Source organism: Peromyscus californicus, unplaced genomic scaffold (genome assembly GCF_007827085.1).
Source record: "Peromyscus californicus insignis strain IS unplaced genomic scaffold, ASM782708v3 Scaffold_20__1_contigs__length_68692818, whole genome shotgun sequence".
NCBI classification, from domain to species: domain Eukaryota; kingdom Metazoa; phylum Chordata; class Mammalia; order Rodentia; family Cricetidae; genus Peromyscus; species Peromyscus californicus.
Window position 1 is genome coordinate 40,412,475 of NW_026294503.1, and position 17,554 is coordinate 40,430,028.

Here is a 17,554-nt window from a genome sequence, read left to right on the forward strand (position 1 = left end):
ACTTTCAAACACACTAGAGATAATACCAGGTTACAGGAAATTCAGGAAATCCCAGCCATAGGCTTCAGGTACTATTTGATGGCTCATAGCCTTCTGGTTGGAGGAAGGTAGGGTTTTGTTAATACATTCCAAAAAGTTCTATCTGCTAGTCACAGGATGTTAGATCAGACAGAGAAGTGGGCAAGGAATGGTTATTTGGGGTGATAAAGATATCCTAAGTTTAATTATGATTGGACTCTGGACCTGCAACATTCCAATCTCTGCCAAATTGAGGAAGTTCTGTTCAGGTACCAGCTTTGTAGATTGCCTGGTGCACAAGGTGCAGCTCCTTCCCTGAAACTTTCATTCAAAGTCCCCACCTCTGTTTCCTGGTAGACATCGGTATGCCACTCCTCAAGGCCTAGGAGAAAGACTTGAATACCCCTGGCCTTGGGGAGAGACAGGACATTCTGGGTTGCTCGGAAGATTAGAACAGTTTTTACTGTTGTGTCCTCCCTTCCTTCCTTGGGAGTTAGTCCAGCTAGGCTTGTCCACCGCCTGGCCAAGAGAACACCCTTCAGGAAGTCTGATTCACCTGAAGTCCTGCTGCAATGCAATATGGTTCTGTTATAAAAAGGAACAAAGCGCTGACTGGATGAAACTCTGGATGCACCCTAGAATAGTTGAAAGAAGCCAGACATGGGAGATGTGCACTGCTCGACTCTGTTTACACGAAGTATCCAGAACAGACGAATCTGTGGAAATGGAGAGAAGATTGTCAGGGGTTGGTTGGGGGAGGAATGAGGACTGGCACATAACAGACTTGACATTTCCTAGAGAATGAGGGATAGAAAGGTGGGGTTACAGAAAACACAGGCAGGCTGGGTTTTTTACATGGGCACAGGGATTATGAATATGTGTACCCCTGTTTGTACAAGTGCTCTTCCTCAATGAGCCACTTCTCCAGCCCACGCTGGCCTCAAGCTCATGTTCTTCCTGCCTCAGTGACCCCAGTGCTGAGACTGAAGGCCAGCCCCACCACACCTGGTGTTAGGTCAGTTATCCCCTGGTGTAAGACACCACCACCAAATCTAAGTCGATGGAGTTGTCCTGGTCTCCAACAACTGTAGTTTTGTAACTGAACCCAGTGGGTTTGCCCAGTGAGAACCATCTGCCTGTGAGACACAGGGGACTGAAGAAGGCTGGGGTATGCCAGGAAAAGGGAAACTTAGAGCCCCAAAGCTCGCCTCTTTGAACAAAGCAGGAGCCTACGGAGTCCAGGTCCAGGGGACTTACACTTTCTTTTTTTTTTTTTTTTTTTTTTTTTTTTTTTTTTTTTTTTTTTTTTTTTTTTTTTTTTTTTTTTTTTTTTTTTTTTTTTTTTTGGTTTTTCGAGACAGGGTTTCTCTGTGTAGTTTTGCGCCTTTCCTGGAACTCACTTGGTAGCCCAGGCTGGCCTCGAACTCACAGAGATCCGCCTGGCTCTGCCTCCCGAGTGCTGGGATTAAAGGCGTGCGCCACCACTGCCCGGCGACTTACACTTTCAAAAGGTCATCTTCACAGGAGGCCTGAGTGCCTGTTCAGGGGTAGACTGGTCCCTCCTTCAATCTCAGATTCAACTGTGGACAGGGGCATCCCCTGGAGGCATAAATGAGCATGACAACCAGCAAAGCTTAGGTCTTAGTTGAGTGAGGACAGTTGCTTTGGGCTGGTACTGTGTGGCTTTCTTTGAAGGGCTTTATCTGAAACAAGCGAATACAAAAGCTGAGGGAGTGGGTCAGCTTCCCTACTTAAAAGCCGAAGAATGTGTCCCGAAGTTGCTGTTTAGCTCCTGAGGTACCACCGAGGATCCATTTGGGTTGATCACCGCTCAACCCCCCCCCCCCGCCCCCCCGCCCCCCCCCCCCCCCCCCCGTGGCGGGCGAAGTAAGGGTCACCTGATTCCAGTGTTACCCAGCTGTCCCAGCACCACCTGTGGACACACTAGTCTTCCTCACCACAGACAGACGTGGCACTAGTATTAAAAATCACTAGAGTGTGAACACGAGCGTGTGCTTCTGGACTCTGCTCTCCCCTGTCCATCTGTTTGCCAGTGGTACACTAGTTTTTGTTTTGTTTTGTTTTTTGAGACAGGATCTCATGTAGCCCAGGCTGGCCTGGAACTTGCTATGCATTTGAGGATGACCTTGAACTTCTGATCTTCCTGTCCCTGCCTTCTGAGTGCTGGGGTTACAGGCTTGCACCACCAAATCTTGTGACTCTTTCAGTAATGTGTGAATTTCAGTAGGAGCCCTAGCCTTGCCTTTTCATCTGCTCCCTGTCCCCCCTCCTCCCTCCCTCCCTCCCTTCCTCCCTCCCTCCCTGCTTCCCTCCCTTCTCTCTTTCAGTCTCCCTGTCCCCCCACCTGACAAGCTGAGTTTGATTGATCCCTGGAATCCACACAGTAGAAGGAGTACTCCCACAAGTTGCCTTCTGACCTGCACACATGTACACCACGTCACACGTACGTGTGCATATGACATAAGCGTATACAATTAATAAATAAACATCCATTCTCAAAAACTCTTCCTATCGCTAAGCCTAGGGCCCTGTTCTTCCATTTCTTTAGGCCTGCCTTCATTTCTTTCATGGTTTATCATGTTCCAGGTTTGTACCACTTTGTTTAAACCTATTCCTAGGTGTCTGGTTTTCTTTTAGGTATTGTAAAAAGAACTAGTCCCTTCACTTCATCTTGATTCTGATTAGTAGTCCATAAAAACACCCCCGGTTTTGTGCGTTGCCCTCTTATCCTGCATTGTGGCTGATGTTCCGTCTTAGCTCTTACTACTTGTTACCTGATGGCTCCGCATTTCCAGGTAAGTCCTTTCAGAGCGGACACAGAGAGCAGGGCGTGGAGAACACACCTGTGATCCCAGCTCGGAAGGATCGCAAGTTCAAGGCCAGACTAGGTTACAGGGCAAGACTGCTTCAGGGGGCTGGAGGCAAGAGCCTGAGATCAGTGTGGACAGGGCTGGTTCCTCCCGAGGCCTCTCTCCTTGGCCAGCAGGTGGCATCTTCTCCCCCAGTCTTCAGGTGGTTATCCCTGCTGTACACCTCTGTTCCCTGATCTCCTCTTATTGGACATCATTCCAATTGGGTAAGAACGCTTTAATGGCTTTGTTTTGTCTTAATCAAACCTCATTAATAGCCCTGTTGAAATACAGGTAGATTCTGAGACACTAGGGCTTCTAAATTTGACAGCCACAGCAAGCTACTTTGAATTTTCTTCATGTGCTCGTTTTGTTGTAAGTAACCCCTCTAGCTGTACTAGGGGTTAAACTTACACCTTTATGCATACCACCACTGAGCCACAGCTACAGCCTTGTGTATGGTTTTTTTGTTTTTTTGTTTTTTTTGAGGGGGAGGTTCCAAGACAGGGTTTCTCTATGTAGCTTTGGAGCCTGTCCTGGAACTTGCTCTGTAGACCAGGCTGGCCTCGAACTCAGAGATCCACCTACCTCTACCTCCCAAATGCTGGGATAAAGACATGCACCACCACTGCCTGGCATCTTGTGTATGTTTTTTATATGTCTTCTTTTTTTTACTTTTTTTTCCAAGATAAGATCTGATAATGTAGCCCAGGCTGACTTGAACTTGCTGTGCGGCCCACTTATGATCATCTTGCCTCAACCTCCTCAGTGCTGGGATCACAGGCATGCACCACCTTATGCTGTGGAATAATCCTTCTCTATGCTGTGAATATGTATTACTCTCATTGGTTAATAATAAAGCTGATTGGCCTATAGCAAGGCAGGATAGAGTTAGGTGGGACAATCAAACTGAGGACTCAGAAGAAGAAGGTTGGAGTCCAGAGAGACACCAGTCATCTAGCCTGCCACAAAACAAGTAGGACATGTAGAAAATGAGGTAACAAGCCATGAGCCACATGGCAAAGCATAAATAGAAATATGGGTTAAGTGTGAGAATTAGCTAGTAACAAGCCTGAGCTATCGGCCGAACATATTATATGCTGTGGGATGGTCTGTATGTCAAATGTGTTGCTGATTGGTCAATAAATAAATCACTGATTGGTCAGTGGCCAGGCAGGAAGTATAGGCAGGACAAGGAGGAGAAAAAACTGGGAAGTGGAAGGCTGAGTCAGAGAGACACTGCCAGCCGCCATGATGACAAGCCGCATGTGAAGATGCCGGTAAGCCACGAGCCATGTGGCAAGGTATAGATTAATGGAAATGGATTAATTTAAGCTGTAAGAACAGTTAGCAAGAAGTCTGCCACGGCCATACAGTTTGTAACCAATATAAGTCTCTGTGTTTACTTGGTCGGGTCTGAACGGCTGTGGGACTGGCAGGTGAGAGAGATTTGTCCTGACTGTGGGTCAGGCAGGAAAACTCTAGCTACAATTATAATCATTTATATTTATAGGCAGCCTCTGAGTTTGTTATTTGGGACCAGATGGTTGGGACAGGAAAAGTCAGTTTACAACCATACCCAGCTACCTCATCTGAAATAAGGATTCACGTTGGATAATACCATATTGATTTTCACTTTACAACATAAGTACACAGGGCTGGCTGAATTCTGACAGTGTTTCCTTTCACTCAGAGACAGATCCTGTATTGATCTAATTTGGTGGGGAAAGGAAGACCGCTTGTTTTCTTTGTGAATAAAGAATCTGATAGAGACCAGCAGGGAGTATAGATACTGGAAAATAGGAATCACAGATGCCAGGCAGACTACAGTGAGAAGACCTGGCTGAAGACTAAAGCCTGGGACACCAGCAGGAAGTTCCACATGCCACATATAGTCCTGGAGGGAGTTAGGGCTGGAGGGATAGAAGAATGGATGTGAAACAATTCATAAAGGGGTAACATTGGGAATGGATGTGAAACAATTCTGTGACACTGTAACATTGGGAATGGATGTGAAACAATTCTGTAACACTGTAACATTGGGAATGGCTGTGAAACAATTCTGTGACACTATAACATTGGGAATGGATGAGAAACAATTCTGTAACACTGTAACATTGGGAATGGATGTGAAACAATTCTGGAACATTGTAACATTGGGAATGGATGTGAAACAATTCTGTAACACTGTAACACTGGATTCCTGGTACAGAACTTGAAAGAACTACAGCTTATACTGCACAAAGGGGTCACCCTAAAAATGTGAAAACCAGACTCTCACAGGATCCCAGAAGGCCACAGAGGAAGAAGGCAAGTGAGGTTTAAAGAGGGCAGAGCTGAGTGGAGCAACAATGGAGCCACACATGCATCCGTCAAAGCACATGGTTCCGATCTGCGCTGCCTAGCAGCCAAGGTGGAAAGGATGCAGAGTTGCAAGTAGAAGCTCATCATGGGGAAGGCAGTGTTCACTGATGTTAATATTCCACTATGGCGATATTTTATTTGTGCTGAAATGTGATTTTATTTGTATGTTAATAAATAAAGTTGCCTGGGGGTCAGAGCTAATAGCAACCCACACTAGAAGCCAAGTCTTTAATCTGATCACATGGTAGGAGAGTCCGTGTGTTCAAGGACATAGCCAGCATGGAGACACATGCCTTTAATCTCAATACAATGCATAGAAGACCTTGAGGTCTGTATAGACAGGGAATGAGGAGGAGGTCATGTGGTTGGGTTTACAATGAATGAGAAGGCAGAACAGAAAGTCAATAAAAAGACAGACACACAGGAAGTAGGTCTCTTTCGGAGGAGAAGGACAGCAGCGGGTGGTAAGAAGGCGGTTTTAGTCTCAGCTCTTAGCTACTGCTCTGACCTCTTGGTCTTTCAACTCTGCAATTGGCTCTGTGTTTCTTATTTAATAAAACCATTACATCTACATTCCACCTAGGACCCCATAGCAAGAACACAGTTGCAGTGCCATGGGCCACCTCAGAAAACAACCACCATGTGCCATCCCTGCTTCTGCTGGGCACACACATGAGCACACACACACCAGCTGGGCCTGCACAGCACCAGCTCAGTGACCTTTGCTTCCCTGTCCATTGTGGGTATATACTGAGACCTTGACCTTCTGAAATGTGTCAAAACATTCTTAAGAATGCCTACATCCCCAGGAAGCCCTGGTTTTCCAGAAGAGTTGGGTAGGGATGCACTTGATGACCTTCATCATTTCTTCAATCAGGAATCCTGAGGCAAACAGTAAAAGTTCAAGTCCCACACCTACTCCTGGTCATCCCCTGCCTCCCTGAGTCCACTGCTGAGGAGATCTCAGCTGACCCCTAACCATGAGGGAGCTGGGTTAGATGAGAATATGGAATGTTGTTCACTCAACTAAGTACCTGTTAGTATGTGGCATGAATGTGTGTTTGTGAGAGAGCAGCACTACCCACAGGTACCTCTCCCAGTATGTCCCCTAGATGAGTCCTTTGTGTTGTTGTGGACACCCGTGAGAACCACACCTGAAGAATGAGGAGCCAAGTCTTCCTTGCTATTGGTCATCACCATCTAAGGGCTCACATGAATTCCAAGATTTAATAAACACGTTACAAGAATTTACTTTCAAGATTTGTTGTGTGTGTATTCATGCATGTGCAGTTGTGAGCACCTTTGCGTGAAGAAGCCAGCAGAGGGTGTCGAATCTGGATGGAACCACCCTGTCAGGCAACAGTCACACTGACCATGGAGCTGTCCTCAAAGCGTAGGGCCCGGCTTAGGGTTAGCACACAATCCAAGCTCAGATCTAGGGTCTTAGGTGATGGGTAAATGGCGCTGGTTGTTAAGCGCTGGCAAAAAGTCAAGGACCATGGCCCCGACTACCAGAGTTAAAAAGAGCTTTATTAGAAAGAAGAGGGGATAGGAGGGAGGAGCCTGGCCTGGCAGGGAAGGGAAGCTGGGAGCAGAGAAGAGAACAGAGGGGAAACAGAAAGAAGGGGTGGGGGTCCGCATCCAGAAACAGCTTAAAGAGGATTTAGATGGACTCATGGTTTCAGGCATCATGATGGGTAAGGCCTAGGGGAGCCCTGCTCCCAGCAGTGGGAACGTGTACTGAGGCTGTTGATGTCATATTAGACTAGGAATATACGGAGAAGAAAGCTGGAACTGTTGGACACCAAAGTTTAGGGTCTCAGGTGGGTGCCCCAAGAACCCAGACTGCAGTCCAGTTGATGCAACAGCACAGGGATTTTATTAAAGAAACATCTGTACAGATGGGCAAACTCTGCTCCAAAGAGCTAGAGTCGCATCTTACTGCAGCCCCATAAGGGCTTTTAAAGGAAAAACCCACAAGATTACAATTCCCATACAATTTCATGGCCTGATCACAGGGTGATCACAGAGTGGATACAGTCACGTCAACAGGTACATTCTTCCTGAAACCTCAAGGGCGGTATCAGGGCGGGAGTGGAGTTTACACACAGGTCACGGTGATTCTTCCTGGAACACCTGCAACTATCCCAGTCACAGTTGAGCACATCTCTTAACAGAAATCTGTTTACATTGCTATATTGTTACAGGGGTGATTGAGTAGTGGCTGAGTCAGGTGGCCCTTGGAACTAGATTTTTAGTTTCTCATTTCCTGGTGCTTGAAGTTTCTCTCTTCCTGAGGCTTGGGGGTGTAAGCCTGAAGGGCTAGGGTCTTTCATAACCAGGGTCCAAGTGTCAGCCTACTACCTCCTTTCACCAACTAGAACCCCTTTCCTAAAGGTTCCACAGCCTCCCAAAATAGTGCCACCTGCTGGGGAATAAGGTTTGAAACCTGACCTTACAAGCAATGCTTCAGATTCAAACTCTATCTGACAAGTGAGCCTGTGGGTGGGTGTGGGACCTTGCTCCCAAATGCTTACATCTGCCTACCCTGGTCCACATACACCTGCCTCTCTGACCCTGCTCTTCATGCTCCTCCACCCAACTCTTAGCTGAGGTGGCAAGGAGGACACCATAACCTCCACCCAGGGCCCTGCAGCTTCTTCCTAACTGACATCTTGACCCAGTGATGGAGATGGCCCACAGCCATCTGGATCGGGATCTGGATCTGGATCTGGATAACCCTGGCATCTCTGTTCCTAGGGTCCCTGACGAAAGCAAGATCTTCTCTTGCTTTGGGGTTGTGTGTGTGTTAGTTTTTAAAGCAGTTAGGGGTTTTCACACTGAGTTTTAACTCCACTCACTCCCCACACGGCTGCACAGTAGTGTCATAGGTACTGCTCAGCGGTCCAGGGTAGGAGTCTTGGAGGTGTTAGGGCTTTGGGAGCCTCTGGATCTCCAGGCCTGGGACACCCTGGCTTGTGCTAAGGGAACAGGTACTGAGAAGACCATCTTGCCATGGTAGGGTAGGCTGGGTGGCTCCTTGGAGCCAAATTCTCCTGTAAAAATTGTGTATAAGTGCCACCTGGGTCCTGTGCTGGTGAGGCAAGTGTTTGAGAGTGACAAGGCCTTCCCCAACCCAGATGTGCCAGACAGTCAACAGACCCCAAAAGTGAAACAGAGACCGATGCTTTTGAGTTCATCGTCTCACAGCTATAATGATTACCGATGTGGACACACAGAAGTGAGCAAAGAGAAAGCAAAATTCACCAAGGAAAGCGCAGACAAAACTTGGACCCCTAGCATGGGAGAGGAACCAAGGAAGACACTGTGAGGTGCCTTGATTGGGAGCTTTTTATACGAGTTATAGTTAGGACGAGGCAAAGATTAAGGGAATTTTATTGAGACAGGTTAAGCATCCCGACATAGCATAGGCCAGACCAATGGCGGGCTCCCAGGCTCTGCGCATGCCTCCCTGGCCCAGCCGGGAGGTAATCACATACTGCTTGCCCAGCTGGGGGTGGTCACATCTCTGACTTGCTTCCTTGGCTGTTCACTTCGACTCATGTGCTAGTCACACCATCGCGGAGCTTGCAGGTCATGCTTGTCCCTGACACTGGCTTTTGTTTGCTGCTCATTGACAAAAGTATTCTCTCCTTGCTCCCTTGTTTACATGACTGTAGTTTTACCAAAGGCCTTTTTTCTTTACTGCCCATAGACAGCAAATTCCTGTGTCTCTGGGTGAGTCTAGGCCCCTAGGGGGCTCTCCTACCCAACCTCTGTATCAGTTACTCTGCCTCCTTTGTAGTTGGGGCCTAAGTTCCTCTTCTGGAACCTGGGCTTCAGTCTTCTGTATCCTTTAAGCTGGAAACAAGGAACTTACAGAACAAGAGAATTTTTAAGTTGGTGATGTCTGATCCCCAAGCCCCTGAAAAATGCTGGGCCTGGTGGCACGTGTGTTTAATCCCGGCACAGAGACGGGCAGATGCCTGGGGTTCGATGGCCAACCAGTCTTGCCTAGTTAGTGAGCTCCAGGCAAATGAGAATCCATCTCAGAGGAAATGGATGCTCATCCTGAAAATGACATCTGAGGCTTTCTGGCCTCCACATGCACTCATACTCATGAGGATGTGCAAACACACACACACACACACACACACACACACACACACAGAGGCGGATGGGGGGTGGCATACACACATAATAAAAATAAATCATTTTTAAATCTCAAAAAATTTAGCAATGAGGTATTATCTTGTAGATGGGTAACTAAAGGAAGTAGATTAGGGAGGAAAATGTCAACAGCTAACAGTGAGTGTCAGCAAGGGAACAGCTACTTGCTGGTAGTAGAATTGGAGCTATACTCATGTACCACATGTCGTACATGAAGGAGAAACTAAATGTTAACCACAACCGTGGCAGAGGAAGTGATACACAAAGCATCTTGATAGCCTGGATGTGGAGAGAGCCTCCAAAACTTTAACTCAAAATTCAAAGTCGGGGATATAACTCAGTTGTAGAATGCCCATTGAATGTGTGAGGGCCTAGGCTCAGTCCCCAATACTGCAAAATCCAATTATAGGAAAAGGCCATTTAAATTGGCTCTATAAAAATATATTTACCGCGGGCGGGGGGAGGGGAGTGGTGGCGGCGGCGGCGGCGGCGGCGGCAGCGCACGCCTTTAATCCCAGCACTTGGGAGGCAGAGCCTGGCGGATCTCTGTGAGTTCGAAGCCAGCCTGGACTAGAGAGTGAGTTCCAGAAAAGGCGCAAAGCTAGACCGAGAAACCCTGTCTCGAAAAACCAAAAAATGTATATGTATGTGTATATATGTATATATATGTACATATATACATACATACATATACACATACATATATATACATACATATATATATTTCCCAGGCTCGAGAGATAGCTCAGAGGTTAAGAGCACTCGCAGCTCTTCCAGAGGTCCTGAGTTCAATTCTGAGCAACCACATAGTGGCTTACAACCCACTAGAATGAGATCTGGTGCCCTTTTCTGGCCTGCAGGCATACATGCAGGCATAACACTGTATACAGTATAAATAAATAAATCTAATATATATGTATATGTTTCCCAAGCCTCTGTGTTGGCTTAGCTTGATGAGTTACCTGTATCCTCACCCACCTATGCCATCCCCAACACCCAGGCCTAGCTCTGATCTGACAGCCTTTATAACCAGCAGAGTAAGTATAACTCTCTAGCCAGTCATAGTGGCACACGCCTTTAATCCTAGCATTCTGGAGGCAGGGGCAAGTGGATCTCCCTGAGTTCAAGTCCAGCTTGGTCTACAGAGCAAGTTCCAGGACAGCCAAGGCTACCTAGTGAGACCCCATCTTGGAAAAAAGAAAGAAAGAAAGAAAGAAAGAAAGAAAGAAAGAAAGAAAGAAAGAAAGAAAGAAAGAAGGAAAGAAAGAAAGAAGGAAAGAAAGAAAAAGAAAAGAAGAGAAGAGAAAAGGAAAAGAAGTATTATAACTCTTACACATACACCTCATAAAAGAAGTTTCCTTTCGCAATATATGGAGACTGCCACAAAGAATCAAAATTGATCAAAAGGCAGAGAATAAGTGACCATGGGGTGTCTAACGCCAGCTGATACATCTGTAACACAGTCCCTACACCTAAGGCTCAGGAAACATCACAGAAGACATGTGAAAAGATTCTAAGAGCTTCAGGACTAGGATGCCTGCTGCACGAAAGTGTCCTCTAGTCAGGGGAACCCCAACCACGAATCTCAACTATTGGGTCGCCTGAACAATGCCAACATCATGACTCCAGTTGTCACACTAATGTGGACAGGGGAAATTTCTCCAGGCCCTCTCTCTAGATAAAGAGCTGTAGGTGGTCAATGGCTGCTGAGAGAAGAAGAATCAGTCTTCCCCAGGCATAATCTCCCGCTTAGGTTGTCCCTGTGGTCCGTCCTGGACACAAGAACATATAGATGAAGCTAAATGGACTCAGTATGTTTGTAGGTGTGGTGCAAATTGGAACAGCATGTGGGAGATGGCAGTCCGACCTGGTCTTGGTGCCAGAGATGCCCACACAGACATGAACTCTGAGCATAGGCAAAGAGGGTACCAGAAAATTCTCAGCAGCTCCAGGTAGCAGTGGCCACAAAACCAAACAGCAAATGCCTGAGCTCTGAGAGAAGGGAGCTCACTCCTCCAAGTGGATCGGCTGAGCTTACCCACCCAGGCTGCCATCAACCCTGGGCCTTCCACCCTCATCTTTCCTGGGACCTTGATGTGACTGCATGGGAGTGGGGAGTGTCCTCTGTGGAATCTGGAGCTCCAGGTCTCCAGCCAAAAGGAGAGATTTCAGATAATAGCAAAATGCCCAAAGCACTCAAGGGATGGGTCTCTGGGAAGCAATCCCATCACCGGGCTTCAGGCTAGCAGTGAATCCAAACACTGCCAACACTTGGAAAAATGAGCTGCCCAGAGTCATTCTCCATCCATAGCACATGGGTCTGCATCTGCAGCAGCTGCTGAAGCAAAGGGGCTGGTCAACCTGCTCCATCAGAGTCGAAGAGGGTTCAGCTTCACAGCAGAGCACCGCAATCACTTCTTATACCGAAGATCGTGGAAACCCCAGTAGCGAGGATGAGGATGCTCAACAGAGGTTGAGGTGGTTTGAGTGAGCAATGTCCCCCATAAGCCCAGTATTGAACACTTAGTCCCAGGTTAGTGGTGATGTTTGAGATGGAGCATTTAGGAGGTGCAACCTTGCTGGAGTCAGTACATCACTGGGGGAGAGGGGGCTTTTACAGTTCATAGCCTAGTCCACCTCCAATTCTCTCTCTCCCTCCCTCCCTCTCTTCCTCCCTCTCCCTCGCCTTTCTCTCTGCTTTGTGTTTGCTGTTGAATATGTAACCACTCAGCTTCCTGCTCCAGCTACCATACCTCCACTGCCATTCTAGACTCCCCCTCTGGAATCGTAAGCTCAAATAAACCCGTCAGTCGCTTTTGCTCACGGTGTTTTATCACAGCAACAGAAAGTAACTCATACAGATGCCAATGCTGAGATGACATGGAAAATGGGATACTGGGACAGCACGGCGGCTTTGATGTAAATATACATGGTAAGGGCAAGCAGTTTGGGTGTAAGCGGGAAAGTATGAAATCTGCTCAGCAAGAAAGCAGGACCTCGAAGAGCAGCTGATGGAGGCGAACAATATAAAGACATCATTGCCAAAGTAAAGAAAAAGGGGACCCAATATGAGGTCGAAGGTGACAGCCGGACTCATGCAGAAGAACCAGGGAAGACATGAGCAGGCCAACACCAGAAAGTGTTTGTGTGTGTGTGTGTGTGTGTGTGTGTGTGTGTGTGTGTGTGTGTGTGTGTGTATGTGTGGCAGGTATCCCAGGGGCAGTGGAAAAGTAATGCAGTGGGAGAAACATGTGAAGAAATGATAGGGTTCAGGGGTTAGCTCTTGGTGAAGTGGCTTGTCCAGCCTGTGAGACTCTAAGACAGATCCCCAAACCAGAAACAAAGGCAGGCAGGCAAGAAGGAAATTTCTCATCTCAGAGAAAGGCGTAAAGTGTGCTCCAGAATCAATAAACCCCAAACAGACTAAATCTAAAGAAGTTCATATATTATATTGCACATATCATAACCACGAGACAAGAAGGTGTGATATGGGGAAGTGGTCATGGCCATGGTGGCCCGGGACAGAGCAGTGGTAGGAATATGGGGTGGCATTCAGAGAGCTGACCCAGAGAGGAGAATTTGTGTGAGGTCCTGCTCTAGACTCAAGAGACATGGCTGGACAAGCTAGTGAGGTGAGACCTAGGGCAGGAGGAGGGAGGAAATGTCAGGGAATTGGGAGAAGCCACATCCTAATCCCCACCTCAGGGTTTTTAAAACTCACAGTTCATCCCTAGAGGGTTCCAGGAAAGAGTGATTACCTGTTGGGATTCAAAATGAGGGTGGGAGTAGCAGGAAGGACTGTCATAACAAGGCTTGCAGGAGGACCGACCCCAGGCTGGCCATGCTGCCCCCAGTGAGAATCGCTTAATTGCAGAGGTCTTCCTTACAACAGGAAATCTTGGAGCTGATGGCGGTAGCAATGGATAGGATATTTCCAAGTTTACTTTGATATTCAGGGCAGCGGGGAAGACAGAACTTGTTCATTCTTTTCTCTTTGTAAGAATCTGTAAGACAAGCCAGGCGTTGGTGGTGCACACCTATAATCCCAGCACTGGGGAGGCAGAGGCAGGAGGATCTCTGTGACTGGAAACCAGCCTGGGCTATAGAGTGAGTTCCAGGAAAGGCACAAACCTAAACAGAGAAACCCTGTCTTGAAAAAAAAAAAAAAACAGAGAGAGATTTGTTAGACATCAGGGAGAGACTTCACAGCATGTACAGGGACAACTCAGCACCCCAAAGTCTGGGGCACATGCCACCATGCCTGGAGGGCACAGCCTTGGCTCTAAGGCACATTGAAGCCAGACATGGTGGCTCACACTTGTAATCCCTGAACTTGGAAAACTAAGGCTGGAGGATTATTATGAGTTCAAACCCAGCCTGGGCTACATAGGGATTTCTAGGCCAACCTGGGCTACAGTGAGACCCTGTCTCAAAAAAAACCAAACAAGTAAATAAATAAAGCCATGGTCTGGTAAGGTGGCCTGGTGGATAACATGCTTGCCTTGAGCAAGCGTGAGGACTGGAATTTCAATCACTAGAACCCATGTAAAAGGTGGGCAGACATGGTGGCCTACTTATCATCTCAGTGCTCATGAGACAGAGATGTGGAATCCCTGAGACTGGATCCCTCACTGGCTAGACTAGCTGAATCTGCAAACTTGGGATTCAGTGAGAGACCCTGCCGCAGCAAATAAAACAATTGTCAAGGAAGATGCCCAGTGTCAACCTCTGGGCTCCAAACACTTGTACCCACTAGTGCACGTGCGCCCACACATGAGAACATGCATACACACATGCATTTACACACAATGTGCTAGGGAAACAGCTCAGTCAGTAAAGCGCTTGCCGCACGGAAGCATACAGACCCACGTTCAACCGTCAGCACCCATGCAGAGAGCCAGCATGGTAGAGCTGCTCCTAATGACTGGGCTGAGGAGGTGGAAAGAGGAGCTCTCGGCCAGCCCCACTAGCCTAGTCGGCAAATCCCAGGTCCCAATGAAAGAGCTTGTCTCAAAACACAAGGTGGTTGGGACGGAGAAAGATCTTTGCTCAGCAGTAAAAAGCACTTGTTGCTCTTATAGATGTCCAGGGTTCGGTTCCCAGACCCACATGGTGGTTCACAACCATCCATAACTCCAGTTCCAGGGGATCCATCAAACACTCATTTCAATAAAATAAAATAATAAATCTTAAAAAAAAAAGTAGACAGTACATGAGGAATGATACTAAAGGCTGTCCTCTGGCCTTATATACATGCACACACATGTGCACCCACACTCATAGGCAAACACACACCCACATACACAAAGACATGGCACAATGCGGGATCACCCAGGAGCACAGAAAGGTCAGCCAGCCTCTCAGACTCAGGCTGTTCCCCAGAAATTGTACTTAGGAGCCAGGCAGGCGGCTGCAGAAAGGCGGAGGAAACTGGATAGCAGGGTGAGGCTGCTCCTGCTTTGTCTATCTGGAGGAGATGCCTGGAAACTGACACTTTGGGGGATCTAATGTGGTTTGAGGTCTCCTTTTCTTCAGAATTACCAAGTCATTCCTTTAGAATAAATCTCCTGACTCCTTCATTATATGTAAAGAGTTCCTAAATGCTCCCAGCTCTCCAGGTCCTTCAGTGAGCCAGTGAGACCCTGGACATAGGGGAAGGACAGGAGCACCACATGGCTATTATTGGTGGGGAAGGGGGATGGTGACAGCCACGCATGCCATAGGGACAGCCCTGCTCAAGAACCAACCTCCCAGCACATACCTGGACTCCAGGGCACAGGCCTGACCATGCTCCCCCTATAGGAGCCCCACTCCAACCACAGGAGGACCCTACTTGGAGGGAAGAGAACTATGGTCCATAAACAACTATGGTCCATAATTGCCTGGACCTTTCTTTCTAAGCTGACCCCAACCCATCCTCATATAGGCCACAGGGAACTCACCCAAAATGGCTTCAAACTCCTGAGTGATGCAGACCCCGTCAGGGAATTGGCAGATAGCTGGTTGGCAAGAAGTCCCAGATGAAGTCTCAGGTGTGACCCCCAGGCACTGGTAGCAGCGCAACCCTTGGGCTGAGAAACAGGTCAATACGTGAGGGTCAGGGCATGCCCTTCCTAGCCCAGACCCCTCTTCTGCACCTGGCTTTACCTCCACACAGCTGCTGGGCTATAGGACAGAGCAGGGACACTCCTCCTCAGGGACCCACACCCAAAGCAGAAGTGAGCCAAGAACCATAGTTCTTCAAGTAAGCTGAGTACTGCTGTCTCAGCCAGCCAGCCAGCCCCACAGGGGAGACCTGGACCCCAAGAGGTGTTAGAGAAACAGTCACCATAGCAGAAGGACATTTGTACCTCCTGTCTGCTGAAGCGGTGAGGGGATGAGGGAGTAGGTACCAGGCTGTGATAAGGGCCTCCTGATGGGGAAGGCTGTTCTGACCTGTCCCACCCTACATTTGCAGAGCTGGACCCTGAGCCTTGGAGCATGACAGGGCACTGGACTTCCCAGAACCCAACTGCAAAGTTGGGGTTCATCATGAAACCCCTCATAATACACATGTAACTGGAACTGTAGGGGTATCTGAGAGCTCGAAACCTCTTAAGTAAGGAAGTTCTAGCCTCATGTGGCTGGGATGGGGAGGTAAAACAAGGTCAAATGTCATAATGTAAGGAATGCCAAAAATTGAGGGTGCCAAACTCCTTGACTTGGCAGCTAGGCCAGGAAAAGAAGCCCCTGACACCTTGTACACATACAGGCCAGTGGCATGGCTGGGAGGCAACGGCACCAGGGTACTCTGAGGACAGGGGCCCTTGGTGACCAGGGTTTGCCTGATCCTCAAGAAAGGAATGAGAAAGGGGCTGGATGGTAGGGTTCGTCCTTCTGAGGCTATGGGTCCTGAGGAGTGTGGGGCCACTGCTCATGGTCGGGAAGGAGTGGAGTCTAAGACCCTACTTGCCAGTGGGGAAAGCTGCAAGGCAGGTTCTGGCAGGTTTACAGGCCCAGGAAGCCACCCCAGACCATGAGAGTTCACCCATCACACACCAATCCACACTGGGCATCCCCTGGTCCCAGAACACCTAGGCACAGGGCACACAATGAGAATGCAAGTGTACCCACAACTCTGAGGCCCTTTTCCACCTCACCTCTCTCTGCACACAGTAGGGCCACAAGCAGGATGAGTACACAGGTCTTCATAGCGTGGGAACTGTTCATCCTAGGAGAAGCAATGCACAGACAAAACCTTAAAACTTGGAGCTAGTTAATAGTACCCCGCCCAAAATCATAAGACTGGGGCTCTCACATGTCCTGGACATGGCTCAGGCATCCAATCTTCCCCCTCCAATTCTCCACACAGCTTCCCCAAGGAATAAATGTCTGCCTAATTCTCCTGTCCACCACCCATCTAGCTTTCTCTTCCTAATTCCCAACCTTCACCCACAGCCATATCCTGAGGGCCCCTCCCTGTGCTGGCCACCCAGCAGCCCCATCCTGACATCTCTCCTCACATCTTCTCTGTGATCAGGCTGCAGGCACAGTGGAAAGTTCCAGCGAGGTGTGGGCTGAAATAAGCCCTTCAGTCTATGAAATACCCTCCCTCAGCTCCTCCCACCTGATATCCTTAAAAGGAAGGGTTTCCTGTAGTTATTTCCTCCATGCCAACATGTTTATTGCCTAAGAATTAGCAAGGCTCCTTAGTGACCAGGACTAGCCAAATCTTTACCGCAGTTAGGGAGGGAGGGACCATCCTGATGCTAGAGGGCTGGGAAGAAGAGCTGATGGGCAGGAGGAAAGGGTTCAGGGTTGTCTCTCACGTATCATTCAGAAAGCAAAAGAAGGAAGCAACTTGCCCAGTCTTTTCCTGTTTCTAAATGAAAGGTATGGATTGCTGTGGCTCAGAGCCCACTGGCCTCCTTAGTATAAGTAGGTGGTAAGCAACTGAGAAGTACCTGGAGGCTGGCTCTGGTGAGCAAGCCTCAAGAGGGGTCACGTACCCACAGTGTGCGAGTCCTGAGCCAAGAGCTGCCAGCTGGGGTAGGAGATGTTAGGCAGTGACTGAGGTATTTGGGTGACATCTGGAGCTTTGGGTACAGTTGGCATCTTGTAGCTAGAGCCAGGGATAGTTTTCATGGCCCAGG

At 48.3% G+C, this 17,554-nt stretch overlaps 1 protein-coding gene across 1 annotated transcript; it reads right to left on the bottom strand.

Annotated features, from left to right (window-relative positions):
• Positions 1 to 11,782: 11,782 nt before the first annotated feature.
• LOC128116265 (lymphocyte antigen 6F-like) lies at positions 11,783 to 16,874 on the bottom strand. The gene is made up of 4 exons (XM_052747441.1): positions 16,720 to 16,874; positions 16,562 to 16,632; positions 15,365 to 15,493; positions 11,783 to 13,426 (listed from the first exon to the last, which is right to left on the bottom strand). Coding segments are annotated over exons 1-4 (342 nt in total). The 5' UTR covers positions 16,722 to 16,874; the 3' UTR covers positions 11,783 to 13,286.
• Positions 16,875 to 17,554: the final 680 nt, after the last annotated feature.